The sequence below is a fragment of the Geotrypetes seraphini genome, chromosome 17 (genome assembly GCF_902459505.1).
Source record: "Geotrypetes seraphini chromosome 17, aGeoSer1.1, whole genome shotgun sequence".
In the NCBI taxonomy this organism is placed as follows: Eukaryota; Metazoa; Chordata; class Amphibia; order Gymnophiona; family Dermophiidae; genus Geotrypetes; species Geotrypetes seraphini.
In genome coordinates, this window is record NC_047100.1 from 42,190,112 (window position 1) to 42,216,822 (window position 26,711).

The 26,711-nt window shown below is 42.7% G+C and overlaps 1 protein-coding gene across 4 annotated transcripts in view; it reads right to left on the reverse strand.

The window, feature by feature from the left end:
• CACNA2D2 (calcium voltage-gated channel auxiliary subunit alpha2delta 2) overlaps nucleotides 1-26,711 on the reverse strand; it is a 1,199,719-nt gene that overhangs the window by 65,012 nt on the left and 1,107,996 nt on the right. For all 4 annotated transcript variants that reach the window (XM_033926190.1, XM_033926189.1, XM_033926191.1 and 1 more), the window contains 5 exons: nucleotides 21,203-21,263; nucleotides 14,319-14,416; nucleotides 12,849-12,939; nucleotides 10,153-10,215; nucleotides 3,680-3,783 (listed from right to left, as the gene is read on the reverse strand). In XM_033926190.1, coding sequence (XP_033782081.1) covers nucleotides 3,680-3,783; nucleotides 10,153-10,215; nucleotides 12,849-12,939; nucleotides 14,319-14,416; nucleotides 21,203-21,263 — 417 coding nt within the window. The remainder of the gene's footprint in view (nucleotides 1-3,679; nucleotides 3,784-10,152; nucleotides 10,216-12,848; nucleotides 12,940-14,318; nucleotides 14,417-21,202; nucleotides 21,264-26,711) is intronic.

Genomic DNA, 26,711 nt, shown 5'->3' on the forward strand with positions numbered 1-26,711 from the left:
ATGGTTTATAATTCTGATATTTTTGGGAAAATCAAAGGGAAATTTTAATCCATTCATGTAACTGGAGAAATCTATGTTTAGTTGATGGTGAGTAAAGTGGCAACCCTATAAGTAAGAAGTCTAATTATGGACTATGTTTTTTTTGTGTTTATGAGATCTTTATACTGTCTTAACTAGATTGAGATAAAGTATTCCAGTGTTCTTAGAACCGTTTGAGTATCTCCCTGTGCTTTCTCTTACTATTAATGCCCTTGTTACTGGTCACTTTCCAGTCTCCACATTTTTGCTTATAATTACCCACCCTTTTGTAATCCCTGTTGCTCTCAGTCACCCTCATTTTGCGCCCCACCCCCTCTCTCCTTGCAAAGTGAAAAGTTAAGCAGACAACACTTTTGCTGACAAGCTGAGATGGCGCTGTCCTGCGTGTATAGCTCACGTAGCAGGGCATGACAGAGACCTTTCTAGGATTGGATATAAAATGTTTATAGATATATATGAACAAACATGACTAAAACCTTTAAAAGATAGTTAACAATAGACCAGGAAATTATAGAGAGAGAGGGAAGAAGAAAATTTGTGTAATTTGCTGGTTAAGCAGGATTTTATTGCATAAATATCTGTAGAGGTAAAGAATTAGAGACTTCTTTTAGTTCTAAACAAACTTCTAAATTTTGCCATGGAGACAGCTGTTTTCTACTGTCCTTTGTCTAAACTTCTCCTCTGTGCGTTTACATAATTATTTAGATAACAAATGGTTTTACTTATTTAATCATGTTTTTATGAATGGAAGAACAAATGCAAATCTTGGGCCCAAGTAAGTGTGTAAGTGTGCATACCTGAAGAAGAATATGGCGATACTTCAGAGGGTCCAGAGAAGAGCTAGAAGTCCGAGGTCAATGATGAGATGATAAAGGGTATGGAAAACCTTTCATACGCAGACAAGCTAGAGAAACTGGGGTTCTTCTCCCTGGAGAAGCGGAGACTCAGAGGGGACATGATAGAGACATATAAGATCATGAAGGGCATTGAGAATGTGGAGAGGGACAGATTCTTCAGCTTGTGGGGAACTACAAGAACAAGAGGGCACTCGGAGAAACTAAAAGGGAACAGGTTTAGAACCAATGCCAGGAAGTACTTCTTCACTCAGAGGGTGGTGGATACCTGGAATGCGCTTCCGGAGGGAGTGATAGGACAGAGTACTTTACAGGGTCTCAAAGAGGAATTGGATAAATTCTTGAAAGAAAAAGTTATTGAAGGATATAGATAGGGAAGATATAGGATAAAGAAAGATACAGTTAGAAGGATATAGATAAGGAAGGACAAAAGGGATAGAATGATATAAAGGATCACTTACAGGTCATGGACCTGATGGGCCGCTGCGGGAGCGGACTGCTGGGCGCGATGGACCTCTGGTCTGACCCAGCGGAGGCAATTCTTATGTTCTTGTTCTTATAAGTGAATCTGAAGGATTGGGTATGATATTTAAAAAGAGGAAAGATGAGCATATACTTCTCCCTCTGCATCCATGGGGGTTAGGGGCAGAGCCGGCCCGTGAATATTAAAAAACTGCAAATAATATTCGGGCCGGCTCTGACCCACTCCCCGCTTCCCCCCGGCATCCCTTAAGCCTTACCTGGTGATCTAGCAGGTTTTTGGGGCAGGAGCAATCTTCCTACGCTCCTGCCCCGTGCAGATCACTCATAGGAAATGGCTGCCATGAACTCCCGTCGAAGTCTCGAGAGACTATGGGAGCTCACGGCAGCCATTTCCTACGAGTGATCTGCACGGGGCAGGAGTGTAGGAAGATCGCTCCTGCCCCGAACACCCTCTAGACCACCAGATAAGGCTTAAAGGGGGGTCTAAGAGGGCTTAAAAATAGCCTGAAAAATAAAAATGGATTTATTTTAAAAAAAAAAAAAAAATCGTGAATAACCGAATCCACGGATGCTGAAACCGCGGATTCGTAGGGAGAAGTGTATGTATAACTTTTAACCTGGTATGTGTCATAGACTAATTACCAGAAACTTCTTTGACCTAGGCAGGCCAAAAAGAGCGTTGCTATAGAGATAACTTCTCTTCTGTGTTTTTACATAATTAAGGTACCAGTGACTTCTTTTATTTGACTAACTCTTTGGTTTTCTTTACTGATAGCCCCTGGCTTCTATTCTCTTTTGGACCATTTGTCCTGGCAGTTATCTATGGAATTCTGAAGGTGGCAGAGTTTGCTGTTCCTGAGCAGTCCTGCCAGTGTCTTTGATCTTAATTATATCTACTGCAATACTGTATTAGATTTTAGGAAGAATGACCTTTGTTATTTCCTTTTCACATCAAGTTTAAGATGAACAGTGAACCTTTTTTGAACGTGGATCTCTCAGATGCATGCAAGAAGTCTTTTTAAATGAGATTGCTTTGTTACACCTGAAAGAAATATAAATTGCAGTGAAAACTCGTGTAAGAGATAACCTTTGATCTTAGGCGACATTCTAGTGTAAACATAGGAACTCTGTAGGAGCTCTGTCAGCTGGCATTTTCAGAGGAATGACTTTTGTTGGACATAGACCAGCCTTCTAAGAAGACGTGATGGCTGAGCATTGGAAGATTAAAGTGACATGTACACGGTACTACTCGAAAGGGTCCAGAGAAGAGCGACTAAAATGGTTAAGGGGCTGGAGGAGTTGCCGTACAGTGAGAGGTTAGAGAAACTGGGCCTCTTCTTCCTTGAAAAGAGGAGGCTGAGAGGGGACTTGATCGAAACCTTCAAGATACTGAAGGGAATAGACTTAGTAGATAAAGACAGGTTGTTCACCCTCTCCAAGGTAGAGAGAATGAGAGGGCACTCTCTAAAGTTAGAAGGGAAAAGATTCCGGTAAAATGTAAGGAAGTTCTTCTTCACCCAGAGAGTGGTAGAAAGCTGGAACTCTCTTCTGGAGTCTGTCATAGGGGAAAACACCCTCTAGGGATTCAAGACAAAGTTGGACAAGTTCCTGCTAAACTGGGACGTACACAGGTGAGGCTGGACTCATTTTAGAGCACTGGTCTTTGACCTGGGGGCCGCCGCGTGAGCGGACTGTTGGGCACGATGAACCACTGGTCTGACCCAGCAGCGGTAATTCTTATGTTCTTATTTATTATTGAATTTTCATTTTAAAATAAATGGTATTGGTATTGTTTTTTCTTTATTATCATCTGTGTTTTTAACATTATGGTGTGATTTGGTTTTTTAGGACTGATCCTGTTATGTTCTGTACAGGAATGTTTACAGTAATTTACTGCGCCTTTGGGTGAAACAGGGCCATGTCAGGCGCCTATGCTCTTTCCTTGCTACTCCCTGGGCAGTGCTGTGGTGGTCAGAATCGATATTCAGTGGTGCTGTCCAGCTAAAGTGCTGCTAATATCGGTGGCTAGGCTGTTCAGTGTGGTTGAAGCAGGCGGGGGCCTCTCCTGCCCACTTATTGGGTCATTAGGGCATAGACAGGGGGTGGGTAAACAGAGTGGGCAGACTTGATGGGCTGTAGCCCTTTTCTGCCGTCATCTTCTATGTTTCTATGTTTCTACCTACAGAGCAGGTATAGCCATATGATGCGTCTGCTACTCTGGAAAACATTTTCTTCAGTTCTCCTTTTCTGACTATGAGAGCCAAGCCCTGGAACTGGTAATTATACAAGGACAGTGCACTTACAGTCCTGGAAAGGAGCTTTGAAGACATAACCCTTATTATCCAGGCTCCTGCGGTAGAATCCAGCATTGTATGGTTCGGGATCCTCTTCCCAGTCCTCTGCAGCTCTAGAAAAAAAACACAGATAATTTTATACTAATTTTCTTCACTTTATAACCCTCACCCCCAGACACATAAGCCCCGCCCTGTTCCGCCTCCAGCCCCGCCCCCCAGCAAGCCTCCTCTCTTCTACAACCAGCTCCGGCTGCATCTGGAGGGCTTGGAGCATGAGCGGATGTGAGAGACATCATCCTTGCGTGCTCAAGAGGCCCTCCAGATGTGGCCGGAGCTCGTCGGGGCTTTCCAAAACCCAGACAAATGCCAGGTTTTGGAAAGTCCGTCTGGGAGCCCAGACAGTCCTCTAAAAAGAGGACATGTCCGGGTTTTCACAGATTTCTGGTAATCCTACTGTATATAGTTTGGGCCAAAACCAGGTATAACCTGGAGTGTATTAGCAAACATATATGCTTAAAGACATTTGGAGTATTGAGACAAAGCAGCAGATTTCTGCATCTCAATGGCCACAAATTTGGAAACGGAGGATGAGATGTACAGCATCAGCATCTATGAGACAGACTTGGTTTTTCTTGTTACATAGATCTTTTTGGACCCCGGTTAGGTTACAAAGGTTAGACAGTTCAAAATCGAAAAGATGCTGGCACTGTCATCTTGGTACAGGGACACTGGATCATTTGCTGTATTATTGTCCCTTGATACCCAAATTCTGGAAATCCATCTGTTTGTCAAATTACTATGATTCTGAAAGTTCCAACATCACTATCATATGATATAATATTATTTGGAATGATATTATTTCCCAAGAAACCAATTAATGCAAATTAGAATAGATTGCTCCTTATCATGACAGGAAAAGTTGGAATAACTTAAATTACAGTTTCTGGTGGGAATCCTTATGTCAGATTTATAAGTTTGAAAACATTAATTCTCTACAGAGGGGACATCATAGCAAATTTAAGGAAATCTGGGGCCCGTTAACAAAATATTGTTAAGTTATGAATTATAAATATCATTTCCTTTTGATTCATGAAAGATCGTTGTACACATCCAGGAGGGGAGGGGGTGGTGGGTTAGGGTGGGAGGAGGGTTTTAATAGCTGATATTATTTCTTGGAACAGAGTGCAGTAGGTTATATCACTGGATTGTTCGACTGTTTGCACTATGTATTTGATTTAAAAATGAATAAAGAATTTATTTAAAAAAAAGAGCAAACATATATGCTAGATATTGTGAGGAAGCCAAGAATAAGATCCCCGAGAAACAGGGAAAGAGGGGTGAGGTTTCCAGATTCGCTAAGCCTAAGCAAGTCCCTCTTGGGAGCGGCTTAAAAATACAGGCAGCGATGAGAACATAGGAAGGGGAATAGAAGAGACAGACAGAAGCTGCAGAGCCAAACATTGAGGAGAATTACCAGGACACAGAAGTGGAGGAGACCAGAGATCTGGGTATCATAGGGAACAATCCCAATGGAGCAGAGGAAGACACAAGGGTGGAGAGAATTCCTCGATTACTTTTCCTGGCAACAGTTCTGTCCAGAATCTGGAGATACCTTTTGGGTTTATTTTGTCAAGGGTAGTGGTGGGCAGACCAGTGTACAAATGCGGCACTGCAAGGGAGGTGACTGCCCAGCCCTTTGAAAGCAGTCAGGGTTGTATTTTCTTTTGGGCTTTGATTAATTGTAGAAGAGTTTGGACAAGACTCTGTTACTATTGACTGGTTAACTGTTGAAGATGGATTACAAGCTACAGGAACCAAACTAAACTAAACCAAACCTTAGGTTTGTATACCACGCCATCTCCACAAGCGTAGAGCTTGGCACGGTTTACAGAGTTAGGAAGAAAGGAACTCCAATGAAGGGTTATAGGAAAGGAACAAGAAGAAAGAGAGGGACAAGGGTCCCAGAGAGCAGGAGGTGTTAGAGAGTCTCCTCACCCTTTTCAGGGACTCAATGGTTCCTACAAATGGAGAAAAGAAAACTGACCTTACCTGCAGGAGTTTTGAATCTATGTGGAGCACTGCACAGTGAATAGGTCCACCTAAGTCAAGGCTGTATTTAAGACTGGAAGAATTCATGATTAAGAACTATGCTATTTGAAAAGAATCTTATTAAAAGAATCGCTTTCTTGTGGACCTTGACTAGTAGGAAAACTCAAAGAAAAGAAGAAAATCCTGATCCAGGGAGATCTTGCATGTGACAATGTATAGACACTCAATATCACTTCTGCCACTCATTGCATAGGTGAATGACTATGGGGCTCATTTTCCAAAAAGATAGACATCCAAAAGCAAGTTTCAAGTTTATTAGGTTTTTATATACCGCCTATCAAGGTTATCTAAGCGGTTTTACAATCAGGTACTCAAGCATTTTCCCTATCTGTCCTGGTGGACTCACAATCTATCTAACGTACCTGGGGCTAGGGAGGACTGAGTGACTAGTCAAAACGTCCAAGTGGCATTTTCAAAACTGACTTTTTTTTAGATATCTTTCTGGCCATTTTGTCTCCATTGCATCTAAATCTTAAAGGGGCGTTTTGGGTGGGATTAGGGCAGGCTTAGCACTTTGACGTTTTACAGCAATAATCAAATATTTTACAAAATGTCCAGGATACAATTTGGACGTTTTGAACTACACCTGGTTTTAAAACAAATATGGGCCAAAATGGTACCCAAACTGAGCAGATGACAACTGGAGGGATGAAAATATATGGTCACCGACACCTCCCACTCCCAAATATCTTCCTGAAATGGTACCTAAAACAGCTGCAGATACTATGGCCAGTCCTAGAAGAGCTGCAAGCAGGTCTCTGGAATAGCCTAGTGGGCAGTACAGTGGAGAAAGGGACCCAGGCCCATATGCCACCCTAACTAGTACACTTGTGGTGGAAAGTGTTAGCCCACTATACTGCCATATAGGTGACACCTGCAAGCATATGGGCTATTGGGGTAGTAGACAGGTGGGTACTGTAGGTTTTAGGGACATTTTGGAGGGTTCACCATATAATGTATGGAGGTTATGTTGACATATGTATTTGGCACCCTGTTCTGTTGGTATGTCTGTGTGACCAATCCATTAAAATGTTGGCCCCCCCTAACTACAAAAGGCTTGTTTAGGACATTTTTAAATTGAACATTTTTTCGATATTGGCAGAATAAACTAGACGTCTAGCTGCACAAACACCTAGCTGGGCCATTTTTGAAAAACTAAAAAAGATAAGACGTCTTGCGGGTTTGAAAATGGACATTCTCTCTGCCCAATTTTTGCCATCCTATCGATAATGCCCCTCTATACATGTACAGTAGGTGCATATTTTCATCACTGCACAATGATCGAGTCTTGTATGTTGGGCGACTTAGCGGATGCCACTGTATGCCCTGTTGGAAACTTGATCTGATAGTACGATGCAAATGGCTAAGGAGTTAGTGGGCTTCATCGCCCAGGGTGAAAACTGTGGACTGCAGAACCTCTGCTATTTCTCTAAACCGAGGGAGAGACTAGTTTTTCCACAACTATCGCGACATCTAGAAAGTACCAGTACTCTACATCCACGTCAGTCACGCTTCCAGCTATGGAATTTGACTGAGGAATGTTGTGATGGCTATTTCACTCGATCGCTTGGCAGCTTTTGACCTGGCCAGTCATAACAATATAAGAATTGCTGCCGCTGGGTCAGACCAGTGGTCCATCGTGCCCAGCAGTCCGCTCACGCGACGGCCCTTAGGTCAAAGACCAGTGCCTTACCTGCGTAAGTTCACTTTTGCTCTCCATGTTAAAGTCTATTGGCCTCTCCGAAACAGTGTTAAACTGGTTTATTTCATTTTCACAGTGCATAGCTCCTCCTCTACTTCCGCCGTCCCCTCCCTCAACTGGGGTGTTGCACAGGGCTCTGTCCTTCCTCCCTTTTTATTTTTTTCTTAAGTCCCTTAACTACACTTACACAGGACCTTGGAATAAAGTCTTCCATTCTGCTAACAATTTCATGTTTGGAAGCATGAACCCACAGCATATTAATCTTTCAAAGATTCAGACATGCTTGGATGCAGTTGGAAACTGAATTACTGACAATAGTTTCATCTTAAATCCTTCAAAGCCTGATGTTATCTGGTTCTAAATTTCCATGTTTATCAAGTACTTGATCGACTGCCCTTTTAGAAGAGTTTCCATTTAAAATAAAAAATTTAAAATAGAAAGAATGTAATTATAAAAGAGAAATAGGATATATGTTTATGTTCATTAAGGCACCTTTGCAATACCTTCAAGGTGATTTTTACTCCCAATATAGGACTTGGTATGGTCTTTTTGACCGAGGACTAATGTTGGATTAACGTTAGACTAATGTTGTTAATTTGAATAAATGTACACTTTTCCTTCTGGACCGCGAAGTGTGAAAAACCATGAATAACTTTTCGTCCGGCTCTGGCCCACCCCAGCCTCCCTCCTGCGTCCCCAGAACCTTACCTGGTGGTCTAGCGGTGAAGCGGGACAGGAGCGATCTTCATATGCTCCTGCCCCGTGCAGAGCTGTCACCAAAATGGCTGCCGTGAGTTCCAGGTAAGGTTCTGGGGAGGCTCAGATGGCTAAAAAATAACCTAAAAAAGGAAATTCTTAAAAAAAAAAAAAAAAAAAATTACGAATAACCGAATCTGTGTATTCGGAGGGAAAAGTGTAACTGCTAGTTGGAATAGACATCTCTCTTGCCTTTTCTATTGCTTTGTATTTCATTTCGAGGCTAGCCTCCTTCTGTCATTTTTGATACAGTAATGTACACTATGGTTATCTCTAAATAATATTTTGTGTTTATTTCTCTCCCGCACCTGTGAATTTAATAGGACTCTTACTTGGTATTCTTAAATATATATATATATATTATTTGGTTCACCTTAACCCGCTGTGTGGCTCCAGTTTATTCTGGCTCTAGGGCCTGCCCTTGTTCATATTACCATATATGGTGGCAGCAGTGGGATAAGAACTGAACCTGCTAGAAGAATCTGGAATCCTTAGCCTCCAGGGCCCTGTAGGATTACATGCAGAAGCAACAGGCTAAAGGGACCAAGTTAGAAGCTGGAAGAAGTGTGGTCAGTGATGGACAGGCAGGTTTTTATTTTTTGTTCCCCTTGCACAGGGTGCATATGTGTGTGTGCTTAGGCTACATGGAAAACATGGGAAGACTGCTCCAGGGTTCAGTGGAAGGCCAGCAGTAGCTACAACAAGTGGTGCAGAGGCAATGGGAACAGTAACAGACTTCCAAGAGATCTTTGGAGGCCCAATAGAACTCCCTTGCTCAAGTGACAGAAGCAATTCAGGCACCCCAGTTCTGGTGTTACCAAAGATGGTGTCAGATGATGATCCAACTACTGACAAGCTTTGAGAGGATCACTCATCTGGCTACGTGGACAGAAGTGTCATGGACTGCTTATTTAGGGAAACTACCGAACAGCAACAGCCAAACTGCATTCCAAGACGTCAACTCGAACGCACAGCCACTTATGCAGAAGTTAAGGCCACCATTCTGGAGAGGGCAGGATGTATTCTGAAAGCTTACTGCCAGAAATTTTAAGAGAGGTCTCTACAAGCAAGGAGAGCTCCCAGAGTTTCTTTTACAGGTTTAAAGAAGTAGCTTGGAGGTGGCTACAGCCAGAGGGTAAGGGGTAAGACTGGGCTGAAGATAGTGAGACTTATTCTCCTTAAGCAATTCCAGGAAAGACTGCCCCGACCATGAAACAGTGGGTAAAGCAACACCCTATTACATTGGAGAGCACCTTGGAAGTGGCTGAGGTTTTCATAGAAACATGACGCCAGATAAAGGCCAAATGGCCCATCTAGTCTGCCCATCCACAGTAACCATTAACTCTTTCTCTCTCTGAGAGATCCCACGTGCCTATCCCAGGCCCTCTTGAATTCAGACACAGTCTCTGTTTCCACCACCTCTTCCGGGAGACTGTTCCACGTACCTACTACCCTTTCTGTAAAAAAGTATTTCCTCAGATTACTCCAGAGCCTATCACCCCTCTTAAATTCATCCTATGCCTTCTCATTTTCTATCATGATCAACCAGAGCCTGGTAAGGACAGGAAGTAAGCTGTGTGCCCCGGAAGAGAAGAGAGGGGGCAAGGACTCAGCCCTAAGGATCAGAAACTACCTTCTAATCTAGCATCTCAGGAAAAGGCGCTGGAGCAATGGAGGGCTCCTTTGCACTGCTGCAGAAATGTAATGCCCTGAGGAGCCAAAAAGGAAGAAAGTGCTTTCAAGCCCAAGGAAGTACCAAACTGCATTTTTTTTGTCATTCTGTAAGTATGATAGCACATGAGGCCAGGTTGCCATTTTGTTCAGTGAATGCCAGTGGCCAGCTGGTTCTGAGGGCCAGGTACTGAGTATCATTCCTAGGCTGAAGTGGGAGAAAAATGCAGAAACTGACACTTACTTATTTGGGAAAACTCTAGTGATGCCTCCATCAGTAGCCGAAAACACAGCCAGAAGTCCATACCTACAAAGAAAAGACAGACTTATGGTTTGCACAGCTACACCAGAGTTCACCAGAATCTTAAAGGTGATTCATTCCCATTTTCCCCTTTTTGTTCCGGTCTCTGCGTCCTTGCAGGCTCTTTATCACCCTGAGACCTTGCTTATCCCCTACCTCCAATCTCTTTGTGGCTTTCTCTCATTCCCACATCTATGAGAACAAGACGTGACCGATAAACCTCACAGCGGGTGAGACCTTGATATTATGAACTTGTTTATTCTCACCCGTTATTACTAACATGCCCCGGGGTGAACTACCTCCTAGTATTGCCCTGTTAAGTGCCAGCTGTCAACTCCCTGACAGCAGTGCCAAATCGGTGTCAGGTGGGATTCTTTTACACACAAAATTAGCAAATGAAGGCAGATAAAGACCTGTCCAACAAGGAGGCCAGAGCCACACCCGTATCTCTGTGCAGGTTATACTCCTTCAAGGAAATACAATTCAATAAAAAATCATTACATTTAAAATGATTAAACTTACAGCCTCTTTTACAAAGCCGCGCTTGCGGCTGTCCTGCGCTAACGGCCCCGAAGCCCACAGAGATTTAAAGGGCTTCGGGGCTGTTGCCGTGCGGCTTTGTAAAAGAGGCAGTTAGTCATTCCATAAAAATTTTCTACATAAAAAAGTTTTTAATGCCCTCCTAAAGAAACCATAATCTTGAATATTTCTCATCTCAGTTGGGAGGGAGTTCTACACTGTTACCGCCTGATAAGAGAAAGAGGCAAAAAACAAACCAACCCCAAGCCCCCTTCTCTTTGACCCCAGAACATGAAGGAAACATTAGTAACATCTGTTGTCACGAACCCAATCTCAAATTCCCTAATAATAATTGAATCCAAGAGACCATGTAAAACGAGGCCTGGCCATATAAAATTCTAAATACTACAGAACAGATCAGCAAACTGTGTCTAAGGATTCTTAAGCCATCCCAAAGGAATGGGGCCCAACAACAAACTCCCTTTCAATCTCTTAAAGCACTGACAGGGAAATTCTTTAACCAGCGCCTAAACTTAGGCGTTGGTAGGCGCCCTGCCGATGTCTGTTAATTGAAAAATGCCATCAGAAATGGCAGTGTTGAAGCGCCTACCAACGTGGCTAGGTGTAACTTTGGCTGTAAGGCCAGTCGGAGGGATGCTTACACCCTCTATCCGGTAGGCCCGCCTCTTCACAATGGAAGGCCTTCCCTTCCCAGTGCATCCTGGGATGCACTGGAAGTGGCCTTAGGTATCTGGCCAATCAGAATCTTAGGCCCACCATTGTGAAGAGGCGGGGCTACGAGCTGAAGGGTGTAGGTATTCCTCCGGCCGGCCTTACAGCCTAAGGTACAGGGGGTTCGGGGCTTGGAGAGTGTTGGGAGAATTGGCATTTGGGGGGTCATGGATTTGAGGGGTTTGGGGGTGTTGGGGTGGGGGTTTGAGGGTATTGGCGGTTGGGGCTGGTCATGGGTTAAATAGCGTGGCAGATAGCACTGATCCTTGCGGGATGCTTGATTTCAAATCCACAAACTGAGCAATCCCTTCCTTTGGTAACAGAAAATTGTCATGTCGTAAGAAAAGACTCAAACCACTTAAGTACTGTACCCACTTATGCCTATGGCTTCCAGTCTTTGCAAAAGAATACTATGGTTAACTTTATCAATCACAGCATAAATATCTAATGATACAAGAACATAATTAGTACCTTTATCAAATCCATCACGTACAATATCTAGCAATGAAACAAGCAACATTTCAATGTCTCATTCTTGTTGAAAACCACCAATATTTAACCAATAATTGGTTTTCAGTCAAAAATTTGGTCAACTGATCGATCATGAACACTCTTTTTAATAAAACATTCCTGAGGTCATTTAAGTTTTATTTTGATTTCATCCTCTGCGTTTATCCTATGTATTTTGGAATTCCATCACTGTTTTGGTCTCCACTGGGAGCCTATTTCAGGCATCTGCCACCGTCTCCGTGAAAAAGTATTTCCCGATATTACTGTTATCATCCTGCAACCTCAACTCATGTCTTCTAGTCAGAGCAGGATTAACCAATAGGCCCAGTAGGCACGTGTCTAGGGCCCGAAATGGTCAGGGGGGCCCGATGAAGGAGGGCATCAACACTGTTTTTTCCAAATGGCGATGGGCCCCCCCCCCCCCCACCGATCGGCAACGTGGGCCCCTCTATCAGCAATGCGGCCCTCCCATCAACGGAAAGTAAGACAAGGAAGCAACGCGGGGAAGAAAGGCAACAGGAACTGTAATTTTGCAAGTGGTGCTGCTTGCCCAAAGCTTCCCTCTGACGCAGCTTCCTGTTTCTGCCTGGGCACATGGTGGAGTGGGGTGGGGCAGGGGGCCCAGTGTACTTGTGTGCCTGGGGGCCCCAAAACAAATTAATCCTGCCCTGCCTCTAGTTCTACCACTTCCCTTTCTCTGGAAAGTTTGGGTTGTATGTTAATACCTTTCAAGTAGTGGAACTGAAAGAAAACAGATCCTGACTGACTTCTCTCCTGTCCTAATGAGGCCCAAGCTAAGACGTAATGGGCTTACATGACGTGAGCTGTTTAGAAAAGACATTAGGGAGAATTTTGTAATTTAGAAAGTAGATGCATACGTGAGCAGATCTTTGTCTTTCCAGACCCGATCTGCCAGCTGCCGAGTGATTCCTGTATCCAGGATCAAGTTGTGGAGGAGGAAGTTGTCACCTATAGAAAAAAATAAATACATTTGGTTTTACTCCTCTTTTTGTGATGGAGCTTTACAAATTACTCGATCCACATCTAACATATGTCAAACAGTTACTGCTGTCATTTGTTCATATATGTTATATGCAAAAGTGGCTGAATTTTGCCACTTTCCATATCATTGGAAGCCCTCTAAGTCCACTCCACTACGGACAGATACATTTGACTTTTATTGAAATTTATGTGCTCATAATTTAAGCATTTCATAGGCGGTCAATAAATCTTCATACATAAATATTACTACTACTATTATTTATCATGTCTATGGCACTGAAAGGCATATGCTTGGAAGAGCTTACAATCGAACTTGGACAGACAGACAGGACAAGTAGGGGTTGGGGAGTTTCTTGCAGAGAGAATAATAGGATGAACATTATGGTGAGCCTCGAAAAAGTGGGTTTTTAGCTTGGATAAATAAATGTGAGTCCCAATGGCATAGCGAGGGTAGGAGGTGCTCTCCATGCCACCCCCTGCTCCTTCCATGCTCCCCACTCCACATTCGAACCCTATATCTCTTTAAACCATCGCCATCATGAGCAGCTTCTCCGGCCTGCAGCTCGCGCCAGTGTTGGCTTTTCCTGTGACGTCACTTCTTGGCCCCGTGACCCGGAAGTGATTATAAAGGGAGCCAGGCTGGTGTAAGCAGCAGGCCAGGGGAAGCTGCTGGCAAAGATTTAAAGAGATACAGGGGAGGGGCGGGGAAGAGAGGGTGCGAGCATTGCATGGGGGGTGAAGAGGTGCCAGCACCCCCACCAAGATAGCGCCTGGGGCGGTCCACCCACACCCCCTCCCCCTTTACCACACCATTGTGAGGTTATGGTAGTGTTCTATAACAGAATCTAGGCCCCCTAGGTTCTGCTATAGAAAAAGCTCTTAGCACGCAGCCTTGGAGTACTCAAATGGAGATAGCAAGTTGTAGAATTGCCCCAGTGGATTATCAAATATGCTAATCAATGTACAAAAGTGAATAATATAATTAGAGAAATTGACACCTCTTGAGGGGTGGAGTAAGCATCCACACCAGCAAGGTACGTGTGATTTCTGATGCTCACATTTGGTTTTATAAAAGACACATAGGCACCTATGTAAGCAATTACTTACCCTCTGCAAGTGCCGTTATAAAACTCCCCTCCATTTGCCTGTAGGATAAATTCTTAGTACACAGGCCAACGTGATGATACAATAGCAACATTTTCCCTTCTTCCTTCCTCATTAAGCTGAAATTCAAGGTGTCAGTCCGAAGAAACTATCTTGCATATCTCTTCCTTAAACCGAAACCCTGCCGCTCCGCACCAGTCCCCCTCCCTTCACACCACTTCCCCCCCCCCCCTCATACTCACACTGCTTGGAATCCGGGGTCACCTTTTCCATGAGGGCGATAAAGTTTTCCCGGAACTCTGTGTTGTTATCCGATGGCTCGAGGTCTTTGCAATATTCTCTGGAATTTGTGGGAAAAGGGATTTAGGGGGTGGAAGAGGATGAAAAAGGACAGGTCAGATTATTTTTTTTTTTCTCCCCCTCTCTTGGACTTTGCAACACCCTGCAGTGTCAGTGTATGTGGCTGGCTGGTGAAATGTGGAGCAGTCAGTGCATATCAGCCGGAGTGCGGGTGGGTTGGAAGTAATGAACCCTGATGGGTATCACTGCAAAAGTGCCACCATCTACAGGTGGATTTGGGTCCATGCATGGTGCGCACAGCACAAATGACTGCATGACTTAACATCTGCATTCTCCTACTAGTGGTACTTTGAGGGGTAAACCTCATAAGGTAAATCTGGAGGCATTCTTGTAGTCCCATCTGTACTATGCAATGCCCTTTCTCTAGTCTTAAAACTAGAGACTGCTTTTTTGCAGATTCCAATCTAGCTTTCTCCTAACCACGGACCGGTGTATATTGACGAGGCTCCTGGCCTAGGTGTGGGAGAGGAGACACCACCTTTTCCAGTTTTCATCTGCTGATTGCGCTTCTTGCCTGTCTGCGTTCTCTTTGAAATCCACTCGTAGGTCCGGTCTTTACTTGGTACTATTGTACATACACCACACTGATTTTATTACGGTTTCTACGGCTTACATTTAAAAGTAAAATCACACTCCCCCCATCCTTCATTGACAAGACTTCTCATCCCCTATTGCTCTGCAAGAATCCTTCGTTCCAGTAATCAACATCTCCTAAATATCCCTTCGGTACGACATACATTCTATGACTCCATCAGGAAAAAAATATACTTTGTTACAGCACCAGCTCTCTGGAACTCATTACCCCTGCATTTACGTGAAGAGACCCATAGCGCCAGATTTAAAACGAACTTAAAAACTTTTTTTATTTAAAGATGCCTATAATATGTAACTCCCTCCAATGGAATAAAACGAATGAAGGAAGAGCATCCTCCCCTCCCCCCTCGTGTACTAAGCTTTTATGTTCTTTGCTATTGTACTTCCCCGATTGTTTCTTTAAGTCCTGTTAGTGCTCAGTCTTAATTATGCTCCCCCTAAATTTTTACATTTTGTATTATGATTGATATCAACCGCTTTGACCATTTTTTAGGCGGTAATAAAACTTGGTTTTAAACCGCTTCCTTTTTCCGATTTGCACTATATCAAAATAAATGGACACCTGAAATGTGAAACCACCTTCAGCTCCTCAGCATTGTAAAGCCTGAGGACCAAGCTGTGAACTCTAGGACACAAGTACCTCCTTGCATAAGGGATCTTGCTTTATAAATGACATTTGCCTAATCACCTAGGAAAGTTTATGTCAGGCTGAAATATGTAATCAAAAATTAAAGAGAGAACAGATCCAGATGTGTCTCGCTCTACTCAGAGGAGAAGAAAAGAGTTTCTTCTACTGAGACCTCAGGCTCTGCCATTGGGTGCAATACCCCTGTAAATGTGTGATGGTCCATCAAGGGAATAGATATGTATTTTTTGAACTTTAGCAGTTGTCAAAATCTAGTTCTGCCAAAGGGCAAAGTGTAATTACTACATGAGATCTGCTACTTTAATATTAGCTCCATGAAGTTATGTTCAAGGCCCATCCAGCCACATCTTTATTTTCCTTTGTATAATCACCAGTGAAATATTTCAGTCAAATTCGTTGCTTTAGCCTCCAACATATTCGTTCACTTTGTTAAATTGTGGATATATTTTTTTGAGAATGGTTGTTAAATTGGCATTGTACTATTTCTTTCTTTTTTGACTAATATGTTTATCAAAAAGTTAAATATATAAATAAAGAATTAAAAAAAAAAAATTAAAGAGAAGCCCAACAAAACAGGCCCTAGTATATCAATCAAATAGGATCATCACACGAACATCACCACTTAAAGAGGTATCATCAGATTTGCATGTAAAAAAAGGCCTTGAAGGACGTGTCCAAAGTTGGAAAACACTGGAGTTAGCACTGTTCAAACTTACATCACTGTTTATAATCCTATACAGTAAAACCTTGGATTGCAAGTAACTTGGTTTGCAAGGGTTTTGCAAACATTTGATTAAATTTTAATACAAGCAAAGTCTTGCAATACAAATACATCCAGTATACACGGGTCCCCAGAAATATCTAAGAAAAAGGACCACTTAAGCTAAATTAATTTATGGAGCATGTATGGTTGAGCAGACTGGATGGACCACTTGGGCTTTTATCTGCCGTCATTTACTATGTTACATCATCACAACTGAGCCGATTGGTTCTTCTCTCTCTGACGCTACGGGAGAGTAGTGACTATTCTAAACAAGCGAGGTCTTGCAATACAAGTACGTATAGTATTTTGTATTAAAGATTTGGGGTTGTGGAACGAATCGTCCGAGTTTCCATGATTTCCTATGGGGAAATTCACTTTGATAAACGAGTGCTTTGGATTACAAGCACGCTTCCGGAACGAATTAAGCTCGCAAACCAAGGTTTGACTGTACATCAAAATCACATAAAACAACACACATGTTCCACATGAGTTGCCCAGTGTTTTAACATGTATAAAATAATTGGTTGAGTTACTGAATTTAGAGAGGGCTGAATATGCATGATTCATTTTAAATGTTACAGCCAGCGTTTAAAATAAATACTGACCACAGTATTTTAAGCACTGACCCATTATACTGAATTGTATTTATGCTTTCTCGCAAAAACATTGAGCTGTACGCAAACCCACATATGTATTAGAATACTTTATGAAATGGGGCGCTTTACTGCGTAATTGTATGTAAGTTGCATAATATTAAGTTTTAACATGAAATAAATAATAATGTAGAGATGATATCACATGGCCTACATGAAAGTACAAAAATGAGGACTATAAGCAAATAGAGTGCTCCTTATATCCCAAAGAGTAACAAATGCATTCAAGGTGAAACGCAACTGAGAGGGAAATCAAAAAAGTGGAGCAAAAGACCTCAGTGTCACGTTGGATTTAGTAAAAACATCTAATCCTCTGGACTTCAAAAAGCCGTTTGAAGATGAAGACACATCCTCGGCCTTAAAAAACTCCACTCAATTCTAATTCCTTACTTGAGGACCTGTCCGGGGGTCCAGATGGCTTTTCAAAACCAGGCACTTTGTCACCGTCCCCGCAGGAACTCAGTTTTCCTGTCCTGTCCCCGTGAGTTTTGTTGCTGTTCATGTCCCATTCCTGTAAGCTCAGTCTTATCCGCACAAACCTCAAACACTTATGATTTTAAAGTGTTTGAGGTTTGTGCAGATGAGGACAGAGCTTGCAGGAATGGGGCAGTGACAGGGAAAGAACTCTCCGGGACAGCACTGGTCGCCGTACATGAAGAAGGACACGGTGCTACTCGAAAGGGTCCAGAGAAGAGCGACCAAAATGGTTAAGGGGCTGAAGGAGTTGCTGTACAGTGAGAGGTTAGAGAAACTGGGCCTCTTCTCCCTTGAAAAGAGGAGACTGAGAAGGGACATCACAATATCAGCTCTGGAATGTTGCTGCTATTTGGGTTTCTGTCGGGTACTTGTGACCCGGATTGGCCTCTTTTGGAAACAGGATACTGGGCTAGATGCCTCGGATCTTTTCCAGATAAGCCCCGCCAAAAAGTTAACCCCCGCCACAGTTTTAGCTAACACCATGCTAAGTGAATACTTGGAGAAAGTGATATACAAGGGGGGGGGGGGGGGGCAGAGCCCCCCCGAGTCATTATTCAAATCATGTGAATAATTTCCTCGGAGGGCTTCAATAGTTTAATAATTTATAAGGTGGCTTGGCTTAAGTTTTCGCCCGTGCACTTTTTGCATTAGTGGCGGGGCTTATCTGAAAAAGACCCGATGCCTCATTGGTCTGGCCCAGCGTTGCTATTTTCATGTTCTTAACTAGTTAATTAGACATATAAAGTTAGGATAGCGAAAAGGTTGTCCTTATTTTGTCTGCTGAGCTAAATCGAGCACCAGCCTGAATATTGTCACAATCCGTCCCCTGTGGCTCCGCTCATCCCAGAGCTGCCGGTGACTAAACCCTATCCGGTCATACAGCGAGCTAACCACGGGGATAGGATTGTGACTAGTCCCAGGGAAAAATGTGTATTTCCCTTTAACTTAAAGCAGGCTGAACTGCAGGGAGTAGAGGAAGGGGAGCAGAACAGCTCAGAAGAGCTTCAGAGGAACCTCCCTCCTCCTGTTCACTCTCAGCTGAGACCCATAATGAAAAACCCAAGACAAACTAAGCAAACAGTGCAGGTAACTCCTCCCCCTCAGAGAGCAGGGTGTGTTCGGTTGAACAATATAGAGGCTGCTCTGAGGAGAGGAAAGTTAGTTGGCCCTGAGCCAGCTCAAGGAAGGGTCTCTCCTGATTATGTTCCTGACTGTGAGGATGTGATAATGCAGGAAGCTGACACTGACCCTATTGCCAACCAGCCAGCTCTGCCTGAACCCATGGATTGGGGAGAAAACCTTGGACTGCCTGAAGACATGCTCCTGGAGTGAGGATAAGTGGCAGGTCTGGAGGTTTGTGCAGGCAGGAGCTTTCTATGGTTAATAGAGTATTGTTGTGCAGTAGTGCTGTGTGTGTGAACTGCATAGACTTGTGCTAGGGAAAAAAAAAAAAAAACGTTTTTTTTTTTGTTAATTCAATTGGCCATGAATTGGGGACTCATTTATGTGAATGTGAGGGAAGTAAATGTTATGATTTTGGGGAGAATTCACTTAAGATCCAGGTTGGGATAGTGGGGCCATTATTGGCATTCTGAAATATCAGAAAAGTGATAAGTGAATTCCTTTACTCCCCTCCCCCACCAACAGCTTCTCTGTTGGTTACAGCCAAGCTTTAAGACTTGCTGAGCTTGGAGGCCCAGAACTTGAGTGAGAGGGAAAAAGGTTCCTTTACCTTCTTAGGATAAAGACAACCCCTCTAGAGTTCTGTTAGTAATTGCATTATTGAACTGTTACTTACCTAAATTGCCTGATTGAAGGTAGCAGTGGTAAACCCATTCCAGTGGGTCCACTCCATACTTTATTTTTGATATTTGGATAAGCATTCTACTTGGACTTTGATTTTTTTTTCTTTGAATGCTTAAGGGAGACGGTGCTCCCATCAGTGTTTCACTGAATAAAGTGACTTTGAACCAGTAAAGCTGATTTGTTGTTTTTTTGGATTTTTGATTCCTGACAAGTAAAGATACCAACAGGACTTCCTTCCTTCATCGGAAGCACGCCGGAGTTGCGCTCGGGTGAGCAGAGACCGGGTTCCGGAAAATACAGGTACCGGCTCTGTCACAATATGTCAGTGTCTAGTTAACTTCTGGGTGCTCAAACTTATCTGAATATTCAGTGCCAGAGCCCAGACATGGCCCAGTACTGGGCAGACTTGCACGGTCTGTGTCTGTGTATGGCCGTTTGGTGGAGGATGGGCTGGGGAGGGCTTCAATGGCTGGGAGGGTGTAGCTGGGCTGGAGTAGGTTTTAACGGAGATTTCGGCAGTTGAACCCAAGCACAGTACCGGGTAGAGCTTTGGATTCTTACCCAGAAATAGCTAAGAAGAAAAAATTTAAATGGAATCAGGTTGGGCAGACTGGATGGACCATTCGGGTCTTTATCTGCCGTCATCTACTATGTTACTAGGGCTTAACTCAGACCCGCAGCTTTGTAAAATTCAGTGACTACTGCGGGTTGAATAACGGGCCCCACAACTTTAATCTGGAGGGTTTTTGAAAGGACAGGAAGCACTGCCATCATCTCCCAATTTCAAAAACCTAGCTATTGTAAACCGTGATTGAGATCCAACAAAACCTGTGCAATGGGAATGCAATGGAAACAGCCAGAGTGTTTTCAGGCCTCTCTACTCAATAGACAGCAGGATGACTGGTGATCGGATGGAATGTGGAGACCGATAAGTAAGTAGAAAGAAAAGAAAGTGTTCCAGGTAAGCAGGCGGGAGAAAGTGAGGAGTGGGAGGGTACAGAAAAAATGTGGAACTGATAAGGCAGTGAGTCGATGCAAATAGGTTACTTATGGCAAATAGGCACTTATGGGTAAGTAGATGATGAGAAAGTGAACATGAAAGAGGGCTAGTAAAATAAAAAGTGAATGGATGGAACGATCAATCGGTTGTAGATACACTAGAAGGCGAGTGGATGGTAGATAAATATTTAGGCCCCCTTTTACAAAGCCGAGTGCCATGCGGCAAATGCTTGACGACAATTCAGTTCTTATGGGCCTCAGAGCATTTACCGCTCTGGTTCACGTTGATGGCTTTACTAAAAGAGGGGGGTTAATGAATAAGGAGACAAGTGAACAGATTCAGCTAGTAGACATGAAAGTAAGTAAGTATTGTTGGCATTGGCGTAGTAAGGCGGGGCGCAGGTGCGGACTGTCTCAATGGGGGCGCCAGTACCTCTTCGCCCAACCCCGTCCTGCTCGCGTCATCCCTCCTCCCACCCTGTACCTCTGTAGATCTTCGTCAGAACGAGCAACTTCTCCTGCCTGATGCTCATGCTGGCCTGGTTCCCTTCTGAGTCACAGGGCCAGGAAGTGACATCAGAGAGAAACCCAATGCTGGTGCAAACGGCATGCTAGAGAAACCACCCGTGCTGGTGAAGATTTACAGTGGGGTGAAGGGAGATCCCGAGTGTGTGTATGGGGGGGGGGGGAAGAGGAGGGTACTACTGCCCCGGGTGCCTCCTGTCCTCAGTACGCCACTGACTGTTGGTAGTGTGAAGATGAACAAAAGCGGTGAGGGATAAGGAAGGTTATCCACAAACACCTCAGCAAACACACACACAAAGCTACCTGGGGGCTATGAACACATGTCCCTCGGACTCAAAGTTGTTGGACAACAAGGATTCAAAATCTGCAACAGAAAGGTATGGTTATATGGCAGGGTATTAACAAGGAGTAGGCTTACTCAAAAGCAAGCCTCGGCGACGAAGAGAGAGAGAGAGCCAACTAAAAAATATCCAATCAATTGATTTAGTTTAACAAGAGAGAAAAGAAAGGATTTCTGTTTGTGACGAGTACCTCCAAAGAAGGATCACCATCACCAATAAATTGACAACGTTATTAGATTTATCATTTTTCATATTCTGAAATGTAATGTTTGATCTCTTGTAAATGTGTTAATATAGATAATATATTGACATATACACACACACAAACAAACACATATATATATATGTACGTATATATATATATGCATAGAGGTTTTATATATGCGCATGTAGATTATACAGGAATCTCTCTCTTATTACATTAAAAAAACAAAACAAAACACATGCTATGCTTATATGTGAATAGATTTTACCAAAACAATTTTTGGCTGATAAAAAATTATTTTTCAGGCATCAACATGGCCAAACTGGGGTCCTTGATGAATACAGTCCAACCAAAGGCTAACACAGGAATAAACCAAAAGTACAATGCATTATGGGGTGTTGTTACCCTTGAGCTGTCAGGCTCGGTGATAATCTAGCACATTTGAGAACGGAGCTGTATAATCTGGGTGAATAAACTGATCATTTCAATCTAGTTCCCAGTAGACAGGTATCCAAAACTAAAAATCCTACAATTTGACGTCTTGCTCTTGATCTCAATAGTAGAGTGACCAAAAAGCTGCATGCCATAACGGACAGTTCTGGTTCTGTGCTATTGCTTCAATGGATTTGCTACAGTAGTGGCTAATTCCTGTGCCCTAAGCCTGGTTTTTAGGTACCCTGATGAATATGCATGAAATATATTTACATACAATGGAGGTAGCAAATGCACGCAAAAAAATCTCATGCAAAATCATTGATAGCCTGAAAACCAGACCGATTTGCAGTCCTGGAAGACCAGAATTTTCCAGCATTGACGTAAAGGAATTTGGGAATCACAGTCCCCAAACATAGTAGGGTGCTAAACCAGGAGGGCATCAGTCAGCCCCTTATGATATATCTGCATTTATATGCAGTACGGAAATTAAACATTGAACTCCACTAGTCCACTTCTGAACTTGGATGTGATTCCCGATAGGTTGTATATAAGGTACGCCTACAGAGAATATACTGTTTTGTGGATACATACGCGCAGCAAAAATAAACTTTTCAGTGGCCTACACCTGCCATTTTTCACAAACATTGAAATGCCTAAATTATCTTCTTAAAAAATAATCAAGGAAAACTGGAGAAACATAAAATGGAGCAGGATCCCTTCAATTCAGGTTTGGCTTACTCAATGACTTTTTAAACACCATCCAAGAACATTGCTAGTATATGCAGTCTTGCTTTTATAACTTAAGCTTATCGTGGACAGTGTAATTAAAAGGACTTCAGATTACCCTGCTGTAGGGTTTTTGCTATGTTCATTTTCAGTATGTCGTTCTTCTGACGAGAGTTTGTACCTTTGGGCTGTCTTTCAAAGGAGAGAGTGTGCTTTTGCTTCTGTTCTAGACTCATTTTGTTGTGAATGCACTGGTTTTGCTCTAATAAAGATATTATTTTTTTTAAAAAAGGACTTCAGATAATTTAATAGCATTAAAGGATTGATATCATTAACAGAGGATAGCGGTTTACAACCCTGAGATCGATGAAGGAGGCCTGGCAGAAACCATTCAGAAGAAAAGGCAAGAAGTAAGTGTTGTTTCTTTATGCAGGACTTGGTTCCTAATTCGATATGAAATGGCAACCGTCTTCAACACTGAGCTACCTGAAAAGAAAAATACTTAAGTCCTGTAATGGACACAAGGAGACCAATCCAATCCTTGGTTTTCTATACCGATTCATCCCTTTCAAAAAGGGCTCAACTCGGTTAACAAGATTTCCTAAATTCAGCTAGAGAATGAGATGATTCTATTCCAAAATGATCTTGGAACAGAAGAATCAACCAGAGATTTCAGAAATAGATAAGTTTTGAACATTTTCTGAAAAGTTGTTAAGTGAGGAAGTAACCTGATCTCCGAATGAAGCTCATTTCCACATTTTTGCAGATTTGCAAAAATTGGATATAGTTTTAATACTCTTAACTGATGGAAAACCAAGTTTATATTTCTGAGTATTTCTTGAATGAGATGGTCAACAAGAATTGAAAAGGACAGGAATTAAGGGGGAGAAAATCCCATACCAAATTTTATAAATCACACAAATACATTTGAATCGAATTCTCCAAAACAGAGGAAGCCAATGAAGTACCCTAAGTAAAGGGGATCAGATGATCATATTTGCGCTTACCAAATATCAATTTTGCCACAGTATTTTGAATAAGTTGCAATCTTTTCAGATTGCATTTATTCAGACAGACAGAGAGGAAATTAGCATAACCCAATTGTGATCAAATAATCGCCAGAACCAACACAGCAAAATGCTGCTGAAAGAATAACTGGCGAACCCATCTAAGTAATCTGAGAGTGTAGAGTCCAGGAGGAAACCAAGGATTTTAGATGTAAACTCAATTTGTAATGAAATACCCCAAGGTAATGATACTATGGAGGGCAGTAATTCCAAATTAGGACCAAACCATAAAAGTTTTGTTTTTGTGGTGTTTAATTTCATATGAACCAATGAGGCCCAATACTGAATCCTTAAAGATGCAGTATGTAGACACTGAATAGCTAAGCTGTTTACGCCAAAAGGGACAGTGCTGAATGTTCGGGATTGGGAAGCCCAAGCTCTTGGTAATGCATTTTTAAGCTAGGGGCTCTGAATTCCAATCTTTCGGAGCTGTATACAAGGGATGTTTGCAGTGAATATTTATCAGATGTCCTTCCATGGTTAATTTGCAAACTAGACTCTTTGTAGCACTTCTGGACCAGAGTGGTGAACCTCTGTTTTAGGACTTTTCGTTTAGACAGTCTTTCAGGAAGGTGCTGGCTTTATCTTTTAGCATTAATACAGTCAGTTTTTGTCTTTGGACCTGTCCATATTACTAGAAATAATTAAAGCAGACTAAATATTTCAGGTAACGAATTCATACTAATCCACCCCACTCTTATTCTTCCCACAATGCACTGCAAGACACAACTATAGCCCCTGAAGGGACAAGTACAGCCATTGGTTGGACTGTTGCTTTCCGACAGGACTGTTAAGGTGAAAAGGGTTTGGAGACAAGCCAATGAAAGGAGAGGAGGAAAAGGAATACGAAACACTACTCATTTTTCCATTAGCATTGCCATCACAGGGTCATTTGGGATAGACAACTCAAACTGAAGCGAGCAAGGCTGAAAATGCTAGAGAGAATATTCCTCTTTCACACTTTACCTCGGTCTGTATGTGCTTGACCTCCCTTAATCACAGTGCTACCCTCTCTGTCTAACCAACGTCCTGCTTTCCCTCTAATGTATGATTATTGCAGGTCTTATTTTAAGATACGAGTATTGGGCAAGAGAAAAGGTCCTCCCTTTTGATATTACACCCTGTAGATATAGGATCAACAGCAGCTGACCAGTACTTGCTCGGTCAATGAGCCCCAACAGTGATCGTGCTAGACCTGGGGTGGGCAACCTGCAACCCGCCATTGAATTTTATGTGACCCACAAGACCAGAGGAGCTAGACACATAAAACAGCCCACACAGATATCATTATGCAGAGTTTTGTCCACTGAAGCATACAACTTTGGGACAAGACTTGTTTGACAGTGCTTTGAAAGACAGAACATTCTGGAAATAATTCATGTGCACTCAGTCATCCCATTGAGCTTTGCTGGCAGTGAAGTATATGGAGCATTTGTTAATTTTCTGTGGGGATAGCACTGCCATTCATGCAGCCCTCTTTGTTTAAAGGTTACCCAGCCCTGTGCTAAACTGAAGGAACTGGCCTAGACTTCCCTGACACAGTCTAATGCTGTGCATTTGGATCGTGAACTCACGTCACACTTGCTTGAGTTCCAGCACCGGATTCTTTATTCAGGGTCCAAAGCACACAGCAGGCATTCCTCACCAGCTATTTCTAGGACCCGGACGCCAGCAGTGACTCATGGGTAATTTGTCCCTTACCGCCTGACCAGCATTTCTTTCAATAAATCCCCTCTATCAAAACACATTCAGCCATTTTATGACCGTGCCCCACAATATCTTGTCATTGATCTATTTTACTGACAAGAAGCCTGCTTCAATTATTTTCGGCATTCGTTTATTTACTTTTGTCACGACCCTGCTGAGGACAGGAGAATCGAGGCTAGGGCTTCTACCGTACAATCTATCTCGAGATTATATCCATAAAATAGAAACCTTCAAAATGCTTTCAGATGAGACTAGAAGCAACCAGTCTTTACTTCAATTGCCCTAAGGCTTATATTTCCTCTCAGTTCCCTTCATGAATCACTATACAGCCTGGCTCCTTGCAGGTTGAGTTGTTCTGAAGTAGAGAGGCAGGGGTGGGTGGAGGAAAAACAGGGTATGGTGAGGAAGATTTGTGGGAAAAGACTGAGAGAGAGTACAAGAATAAGGAGAAGAACAGGATGGGGAGAGGGATGTAAGGAAGAGAGGGGTTTGAAACAAGCTACAAAACCTTATTCAATAATGACCATGACAGCTTGATGTAATAATTTATTCCAAAGGTATTTCAAGAAGAATCTCTAGCAATGCCCACAGAGTGGGTGAGAAGAAAAGAGCTAAATAGCGGCACAGCTACCATGAAAAGAACAAGGTATTGCTTCCAAGAGGAAGAGAGTGGCTGAGGGGAGGACAGAAGGAGAGGAGACAGGAGGAGTTTGGTGGGGGTTGTGCTGGTGCTTGGCAAACTGGCAAAATGGGCAAGCAGGCTTGGTGATTGGGTGATGGGTGAAGGTTGGGAGCAAGGAGACCGGGAAGGGTATATCGGACAAGGGTAGGTTTTACGTGAAGGCTTAGTGGTCTAATACTGATCATACTTGCCCTTTATTTTCTTGTTTGGCACTGTTTGAATCCACCATAGAGAGAAAGCAAGAAAAAAAACGAATAGAAAAGAAACAAAAAATACAAAGAAACCAAAAAACAAAGAAAAAGGGGAGGGTGGGTGGAAAGGAGGGGGAGGGTTACAAACAATATTTTATTCAATGACTATTTGAATAAAAATATTGTGTCTCATAATCATACTGAAAAGAAAACCTTTAGCAAAAAGCGACATCAAAGGAAAAGAAGCAAACAAATATGCATGCGACAATTGATCTCATCAAAAGAAAATAGAAATGAAGGACAGAAATTATTTGAGAAATAACCTTTCTATTTCTAACGGAACAGAAAGTAACCAACAAAAGGAAAAAGAAAATCAATACCAAATAGCCATAGCCCTCTAGAGACAAAAGTATATCCCTGAGTCAGCAAAAAACATGCAAAAATCAATAAAGAGAGAG